Source organism: Stylophora pistillata, chromosome 1 (assembly GCF_964205215.1).
Source record: "Stylophora pistillata chromosome 1, jaStyPist1.2, whole genome shotgun sequence".
Classification (NCBI taxonomy): domain Eukaryota; kingdom Metazoa; phylum Cnidaria; class Anthozoa; order Scleractinia; family Pocilloporidae; genus Stylophora; species Stylophora pistillata.
In genome coordinates, this window is record NC_142519.1 from 34,912,343 (window position 1) to 34,921,828 (window position 9,486).

The 9,486-nt window shown below is 36.1% G+C and overlaps 1 protein-coding gene across 10 annotated transcripts; it reads left to right on the forward strand.

The window, feature by feature from the left end:
• The first annotated feature begins 242 nt into the window (after nt 1-242).
• Nucleotides 243-8,917, forward strand: LOC111335063 (trace amine-associated receptor 7d-like). 10 transcript variants are annotated; one of them, XM_088729582.1, is made up of 3 exons: nt 243-314; nt 6,247-6,286; nt 6,971-8,917. In XM_088729582.1, exons 1-3 carry the CDS (start codon nt 300-302, stop codon nt 7,249-7,251), a joined length of 336 nt encoding a protein of 111 aa, XP_088585708.1. In that variant the 5' UTR covers nt 243-299; the 3' UTR covers nt 7,252-8,917. The 10 variants fall into 10 exon arrangements, with proteins under 10 accessions (XP_088585708.1, XP_088585675.1, XP_088585692.1 ...); XM_088729590.1 differs by lacking the exon at nt 243-314 and adding an exon at nt 5,176-5,307; XM_088729592.1 differs by lacking the exons at nt 243-314; nt 6,971-8,917 and adding exons at nt 5,314-5,708; nt 6,396-6,513.
• The last annotated feature ends 569 nt before the right edge of the window (nt 8,918-9,486 follow it).

The following is a 9,486-nucleotide window of genomic DNA, read 5'->3' on the forward strand; positions in this document are numbered from 1 at the left end:
CATGCTCTAAATAAGATAAACTCTCGAACAAATCAGCAAAAGTTTTTTCCGCAAAATGATTAAAAAAAATGAGAGGCTGGCCTTTTAGCAGGTTGGCCAGTAATGTCAGACCACTTTAACCAACAAATCCAGATTAAAACACAAAACGATATTTGTGTTGTTGAAAAAATTGACATCAAAGGAAGCTGCAGTGAAAGGTGAAAGATAAACGTTGGACTGCATCGAATATTCAGCTGCGAAACCAGGATGATAAGAATTTCAATTTGGTTTTGGGTTCAAGTGCACTTTGGCTTTCATCGATGATTGGTATATTGGTGAGTAGAACATAGTCTCTACATTTGAACGGTTGACACCAGAGTGGGCGGTCTCCCTTGGACACAAATACCCCAGAGAAGAACTAAAAAGAAAATGTAATTAAACTCGTAAGTTTATTACATTGCAATAAGACACTATTTCATTAATCATAGATCAAATATTGTCCGTTAGCTTACAGATATATCTTATTCCCATTGCTTCGGAGAGTTGTTCAAAGTAACACTATCGCTTGAAGGTGCTTTATCTTCCTAACTCAAAACGATAAAACAACGGCGAAAGAGAAGACTACAGCATATTACACCCAGAACAAAAGCGTAATATCAATAAGGAGACTGCATTTTGTAGTAAGGTTTTTTTTTTATTACAAGCATATTTTTACTTTCAGATGCAAAAGAAGCCGTTTCACTCGAAAACACACGTACAAACAATATTTGTTTTTTTTTTATAAAGAACAATGATGATTTATTGAAGTCCAGAAAAATAGAGCAAGAATCAAAATTAAACGTGATTCCAGTACTTTGAAATTTTATTATTCAAGCATTTCAGATAGAAGAGATTGATATATCAATGTTTTCAATGAAATGTAAATCCTCGACAGAGCTTGGCTTCCTCTCGGTGACTTTGAGATGTGATTTTCTCTGTTACTTTCCCTTGAGTAACATCAAAATCGACGTCCTCAATGCTTGGTATTTCGGCCGAAATAAGTTCGCACATTTGGGGGAAATTATCATTTTTCCTTCTCAGCTGGTACGTTTTTTGGAACCCTGTTTACTAGCTCATTCGTCATTCAATACTTAAAACAATCACATCTTAACTTGTTTTACAGGAAGAAACAAAATTCCGTTTCTCTTAGAATAGGAAAGACAAGCTGGAGCTCGTGCAAAAAACATGCGTTCATGAGCAAGAGTTGTGCGCCTGTAAATATCACATCAGCAAGGAGTAATATGATAACACATCTAATCAACTTCTCATGTTCTTTCCTTGTGATTTTCAAAACCTTTCAGAAAAAAGAATCCACGGGACCCCGTTTTTTCGCTTTATAACGTACTAATCTTGCCGGTAGATCAGTATTTCCGCTGAAAATGCAAATGTTTGAGTTCGATGTCAAGAATTGTACTTTAACAGCTGAAAGCCTTAGCAATCTCAGCAGTTATTTGTGTTAAATGGAACTTGGAATTTTTCCTAAAATTCACTCTGGGGTGATTCCAACACTTTGTATATTTGACTGCCATGTAAATTTTGTATCTGGCAAAAATATTTCAAAACACTTTTCTTCATACGTATTATAGATTTACTTATTTTTGAGAGTTTTATTGGGCAAGCGAGTTGTCTGCAATGCGTGGTGGTGTATAAGAGAAAAATACTCCAGTCTTATGTTAACCTTAAGGTTGTGTCATGGAAATTCATCAATCGTGAAGACAGTAAAGGCAAAAGAAAGCGCAGAAGGAGACGTTTCAAATCTTCAAGTTCTTAAAATGGAAACTTGCCAAAAACTGGGCTTTGCCTTTTTTTCATTGCACAGATCCTTTCATCAAATCAGGTAAAAAAAATAACAGTTTCGTATCCTACAATGACTGGGAACAGATAGTGTTGATGATGGTCTTTAAAAATGTCATCAAGTATTGTTGTATTCTTTCCAGTTTTCTTCTTTATTTTGCCGCTCAGAATCACTCGTTAACAAATGTTATTTGAGCACATCATGATCATTGACGTCACTTCAACTCAGTTCCTAGATGGATCACGGCAGGCATCGCAACATCTATAGCATTTTAATACACGGTAAACGGATATACTATCCAAAATTGGCGAGCGCAAATCTTCATAGTCATAGAACTCCAGAGCACAGGCGAAATGTTTTCGGAAATTTTCTGATATGGGTTTATAATTGATGTAAATAAGACCAATTCGAAAACATGTTCCCCAGTTGCATAATTACCACGGTGAGTAGTATTATTACGAACCAACAAAATGGCCAGCTCTCGGTATCGCACAGGCCTGACTTTTTTTCAGGCCCAACTTTTGCTACTACTTAATTAGTGTTCATTTCTGCAAATATTGATTTAATATTCAATTCTTAATCCGTGGTTCACATAAATGATTTTCATACAATCACTGTCAGAAAGAACATCTGTTTTATCGTTCCCTTTATCATGTCTTTTTTAGTCTAAACGTTTATTACAAAATGACCATAATGTGAAGGAACTTGGATTCAATTTGGATTGATTTTGAATAAGCGTACATGCAAATGATTACATAAAAAAAGGTTAGGAATTAATGGAGAAAAAAGAAAGAAAACTCTTTATTCGGATATGAAGGTTCGCCATCCTAGATCGATGCTTCTCATTCACACTTAGCTATGAAGTTTCTAAAGCTGGGAATGCAATATTTTTTAACGAATGATTTACAAAGAAATAAATTAGTACATTTAGATTATAACTTTGACATAAATACATTTCTTCCATTCGACTTAGCTACGTCATCAAATTGACACTATTTATCTCCTTGCTCTTTTAACTAGTTTCTAGTAGGCTTTGCTTGACTCCTCATGAAATACTATCATTTTTAGAGAGAGGAGTCGAGCTTCAAGGTTATGGCAATACGATTTACAGGGGAGAATGCTATTCGCTCTTTGTCAAATTTCACAACTTAAAGTAAAATGAAAAGACAACTCGTCATGAGGTTGTGTACCCAAATAGGTAAAGTGTATGTACGTAAAGCATAAAAGGAAATATCTTAATTACACACAAAGACGTTTGTTTGAAAAGATAACGCAATCGATTGCGTTTTCTATTCCAATTATTTGCTTATTTCAGCAGTATGAACTCAGTCATTTGACATCTAGCACGCGAGCTTATCTATCTTAAATAGTGGAGTCTGGAAGCCGTTTCCAACCTTGCACGTAATAAACAATCCCAATCAAATTCTTCTAAAACTGAAGTATTTTTTTTTTCTTATCATTTTTCGACGCCTTTTCAAATATGATGTAACAATTAGAAAACGTATTCCTACAGAGGGTGTTGTTATCGGAAATATGAGCTGATATGAAAGGAAAATGATAATCCTTTTCGAGAAACTGTTTTGAAAAATTTCAGTTTATGGAGCTGAATTCTTGCATCATATGAATAATATTTTTTTTTTTATATTACATCTTATTTTCGGTGAAACCGACGAACTCTTCTTAAAAGCATAGTAGATGCAAAATTTATTTAAAAAAAGGAGATAGTATGACTGATTAGATTCGAAATCCTCTCAGCTGCTTTTACTGCTAATGGAATATATTACTTTCTAAGTATGGTTGGTTAACGATTCTCAGACTAAAATTATTGATTTCTGATCTTTTTTTGACTTTTGAACAATTTCAAGATAGACAAATAGCTTACCTAAAAGTAAACGGAAATTATTTGATAGAGGCCAGGTTATTTGGCAAGTCAACTGTTCCAATGTCTCCGGTCTTCCGATGCACTTTCTCAGTACAAAGGCAAAAACTATCATTAAGACCTGTATTCGACACCTTTATTGGCTCATTCGCTTTAAATCCTTGTTCTCATTTTAGGTAAGAAAATTAGAATGAATTATCCCTTTTCCAATAAGAACAATTTTTTAAGACATACTCCTGCGGAAAGATTACAGTTTTCAATGGTACATCTGATGACAAGAGTAACGAAAAGGTGAAATGAGTCTCAGCGGATACTATTCCATTATGAATAATGAGGACTTTTTTCATGCACGTTAATCAGTTACTTAGCTTCTCCTCTTTTCGGTCGTTGTGGCAATGATATAACACTAGAGACATGCACTGCCAATCATTATCAAAGTTGAGGATCAATTTTAAGTTTCCTTATCGTGTTCTTAGATCATGCTTAAAAGGATGACACTTACTGTGAAACTCAGATGTCGAAGAAAGACATTTGTGGCTGTGGATAGTAAACGACGATGCATTTATTAACTTCAAAACATTTTGGTTTCACAAAGCTGCAGCTGTTTGTTGATACAACGTAGCTTTGAGGTTTTTCCAGTGTTTTGAGGTAAAAGCGAAATTTCTTCAACTGATGAAAGTGATAAACTAAAAGTAAAGGAGATGGCGACCGTAAACACTTATTCCAAATTAACAGGGGAGTTACATTCAGTCACATATTTTTAATAGCTAAAGAAGGTAAGGAGGATAATTTCTGTTTTTGTTGAGTATTGCTATGTACACGCTTTCACCTGCCGGATAAAAAGAATACGCTAAAGAGTCATTTCAGTTGTTCCCCCCAAAAAGGGAAAAAATTGACCGAAAGTCAAGAATTGTACCAAAGACTTTTCATTTAAGCTTGAAACGCTTTTAGACGAAAGAAAATTGTCATTCAAACAGAGAGATCATTGGAATTCCCACGTTTACACGTACGTCAGGTGGGTGACAGTTCATTCCAGATGAAATGAATTTTAGGGTTTAACCTCAAATAACTGATTTCTCTTGTTTTTCTCGAAATTTGGTCAGAGGTATAAATTAAAAGTGGTAAGATGTTATGAAGCAACTGAAGAAGAAAAATTTTTATTGAAAGGCTGGTTGATCAAATTTGAGATTTTATTTGGAACGGATGTTTCATGAAGAGATTGTTTTTGAACTCCGAATACGTCAAAATGCAAGTGAATTCTCAACAGCTTTTTGCTTAACATTCATTCTAGATCGAGTCGCTGTCTGTGTCACAAACGCTTCAAAACTAGGTATTTCATCGGGAAAATTACGTCAAAGACATGGAAATTGAACAAAAAAGACGCCGCCAGCCAGCTTACGGTTGAATTACATCTGAAAGCTTTGCTCGATGGTAGCACTAGTGGACACAATCTGTGACAAAAGAGCGAAAGGAAACGTTGCTTAATATGACGTAAGGCAAACTTTTCAGGTTTTTTTTCTCCATTTATCTTGAGAATGGTGAAGGTTTTGAAGTATTTACCAAAGACGAAGGTCGTGAAATTTTGGCACTCAGTATTGTTGACTTTTTAATGAGGGTACGTTCCCCCTTCTTGCCTTGTTTTATAGCAGAGACGTGTTGAAGTGATTCTTAGAAGTTATCACGATTTTAGACACTTTTAGGGAAAGCTGACGATAGTGAACAATCATTTTATTCAGCACACAGTAGCAGTCAGTGCATAATTAATAGTGTGATTAATCATTCTTTGCTCAAACAAATATATAAAGTAGTTCTTAATATTGTGCAGACGATCCCATGGTTTGAATGAATACAAACGAGTTAGATTAACCTCATGGAATGCCACAGAGCTATCTTTGTACTGGAAAATCTTAACAACATACCGTGGCTTGATTTATTTCCAACTCTGTGGAACCTGTACAGTCTCAGATTTTGGACGGTGGAGAATTTTTTAGGCAGAACTATAGATGCAGCGATCAGGTGACCGGCCAGACAAAGCGACTATTTACTGATTCACTCCTGATATAATTTTGTGCCATTCTTTTCATAAATTCCAAAGCAATACATTTTATGTCGATTTCTACTGTCAGTGTTCGCTATTACAATTAACGCTTAAAAACAAAATATCAACAAGTGATCTTTTCCCTAATGAAAAGGTCATATTTACCAAAGTTGGCATCCAGAGTAATTAATTGGTTGGCCGTTCAGGGTAAATTAATGGAGGGGCACTTTGTAGAGTAGTTTTCTCCAAGAGAACTATAGGCGAGAAAATTAATTGCTAATTCCAGCGGTAATCATCAAATGTTTAGAATGTCTCTATCCAGTAACAACTGAGGGAATTTCGAGACTTAGGTAATGTTACGATGATGTTACGAAACATAGAATCTAGTAAAAGTTGTTTTTTTAGATACAAGAGAAAAAGCTGCCATTTAATCTCACATTAAAGTTTGTTTCTTGAAATCAAAATTAAGCGAGGGCTATGAGACTAAGTGGCTAGCGTTACTTTTTTTTCTTGCAGAAGATGGCAAGAAACTCAACAAAGATTTCAAATAGCACAGGTCAGTCGAGCTGTAGTCAAGAAATACTGGACGGCGAGTCCTATCACTATGATCTAAACATCTCAATTATTGTGATAAACACACCGTTTGCTATATTTGCAATCCTTAGCAATCTTTTGGTGATAAGCACAATCTGTAAGTCTCACCAACTTCGAGTCCCTGCCAACGTTCTACTTTGTTGTTTGGCCATAACAGACCTATTAGTTGGCTTAATTACTCAGCCTCTATTTGTTACGTGGCGCCTGATGTTACACTACCAATCAACCATCTGTAACTCCGAAGTTGTTCATTCTCTTTATGAAGCTTTCCTTCACCTGTGCACGGGTGGCTCTTTCCTCTGTCTGGCATACCTTAGTACGGACCGATTCTTGGCGGTTTCCAAGCCGTTATATTATCGTGCTCACGTCACAAAAGCACAAGCCGCGCGTAATATGATCATACTGTGGCTTGTATGGATTGGTATCGTCGTTCTCCGCTACTCGGGTATTGATGAAGAAACCAATCAAACTATTACCTCGGCCATTGCCGGAACGCTGGTAATATATCTTCTTGCTGCTCAGATAGCCTTGATTATCAGCATCAAACGCAACAGTATTCATACCTTGCTTTCAGAGGAAAACACCGCTAATACCGCTTATAAAAGAGAAGCAAGAATTGCATTAACCATTGTTTACATTTTCTTAGCTCTCCTGGTTTTCCTCCTTCCTGCTGTGGCTGTGCAAATTGTTTTGGGATTCACCAGCAGTAATCAGAGTAAAACCGAATTGAACTTAGCCATTTCAGCTCTTCTGATAAACTCCTCTGCAAACCCGCTTATCTACTTTTGGAGAAGCCGAGACATGCGTAAAGCAGCACGTCTTCTTTTCCTTGGCCCTGCAACCAATAATGGAGCAACCGGTAACAATGGGTCTTCCGATAGAAACAGCGGTGGCAATAGTGGAAGATCTCTTGAGGATGCTGTGTAGAAAAACTAAAAACACTTACTTTTAAAGAAAAAAAAATTAAACAACTTTCGATAAAGTATATATATATGTGTAATTTCTCCAATGGCTGTGTTTCAGCGTAACCCAACAGACAAACTCCAGTACAAGTAAATTCCTGAACTTGAAATTTTCATACGTACTCTGATGAGGGAGATGGTGTACGATATATCACATGTTTCATGCCGGCAATATGTAAACCGGCACTTATCAACAAATAATCCACTCCTTATGCGCACGTATTTAACACACGCTACAAAAATCAGCAATGGCCCGCAAAGGTAAACCTGAGGCTCAGAATAATTGAAAAGACTGAATTGAACGTCAATAGAAACTTACTGGATTGACAAAAAATGAGTGAAACAATTCATGATATGTCGGAGATAAAACCTCTCCTGCTCTATTGATATGTATGCAAGTAATTAAAAACGGGTTGATATGTAAGTAAACCCTGTCACCTGCTGGTGTAAACCATGAAGTGTCAAATGACTTGGGAAAGTCGGTGCAACATAAGCATGAATAGTGAAAATTTATTTTTTTGTTTAGGAAAACGTAAATACGCCTAATGATTTTCAAAATTGTGTTTGCATTTAAAGTGAATAATAGAGGTCACCTGGCAACATTTTCTTTCTACTTTAATTGTTCCATTAAATCTATTTAAGTTGAATACGACTGACGTGAATAATTAGCATATTAAAATTATGTTTAGTTCCGTATATAGGTGTTGTGCATCCGGTCTCGTCGATTGTCGACTGCTAAATGGCAAAATTTACATGCGTATTTCGAAAGGGGAATTCAACGATAACTCTTTTTGAAAAGTGAGGTCTAAATTGAAATGGACGGAATACAACCTGAAGTCCTTGTTGTGCTTCTTTATCTGTCGTTAATTTACGAAATTATCGTTGGCGTGAGGATACGAGGACAACAGTCATATGAAAAGATGAGGAAAGTGTCGGTCAGACTTGGAAAGCCGTCATTCGGCAACAGTCGGTTGACGAACACAAGACCTGAAACTCGACCAGCGGAGAATCTCAATCAAACATATCGACATTTTGTACAGATGAGGATTTTGGCGAGAGATTAGACAAACATCAAGTCTGAAAGTCTCATTTATTGGAGCCTTAGTATTGGAAGATCTAGAAAAGGAATCACAGACTCAGCCATCGAATATTGATAGAGTCGCGCTTTGAGCTTTGGAGTGACATCCATACTAATGAGTCAGCACACATGGAAAACTGAAAACTCTTACTGAAAGATTTATTGTGAATCAAGGCTCGCCTTCTCATAAGAATACAACAAACTATGGCTGTGTGAACACATCTGCATTGTAAGTCCGGATTAAGAAGGCCGCTTTATATATGTTTGTACATCTTTCTATTACTTGATGTCATTTAATATCACGAGCAGTCTTTCTTTTCAAAACAATTCGTAATCCAGCGTTCTCTAAATATATTTCACTCTGGTTCTAAAGAAATGGATAAAGAGTACTTATCGGCATTAGTCGTACACCTTTAGAAAGCAAATTACCGAAAAATACATTTTTTCTTTTTAAGATAAGCCAACATCAACAATCCGCCCATTATAACATATTTAGCTTTCATGATCACAGTAAATAAGTCAATATGTTAACGCAATACATGTCTGAATCTTTTTCAGTGTTCACCTGTTCATGCATCTACTGAATAATTATGCAAGATCTCTCAAAGAAGTGCATTTATTTGTATTCTCCTGAGGCTATTTATTCTACTCTCACTCAATATTCGCTTAAAGCTTTACCTGTAGGGGTATAATACATGTATTCGGAACAGAAGTTTAACATTGCTCATCACAAGGGATTGAAACATACCATGACAACATTTCGTAACATGTATGATTCACTTCTCTCCTCCCCCCCCCCCCCCCTCACCCTTTCTTTTAAGATTTCCGTCTTCCTTTTTTGAGCAGGTGGAGAAGCTAACTTTGACTAAAAGAATAAAACAAACCGGTGATAGGTTTGGTTCGGTGAACAACGAACAAGAACTGTGCTTAATAATATTGAAAAAGAAGTGAATTTTTGCTTCTCCACTTGGTAACGGTACAGTTGTGAACTATTCAGCCATTTTGCCACGAATATATCGAATTAGGCTCACCAAAAGATCGCTATGAGACATCATTAAATAAGCTAAAAATCTACAGGAGTCAAAAGTACCTTATTTATGAACTTTATAGATTCAACATTTT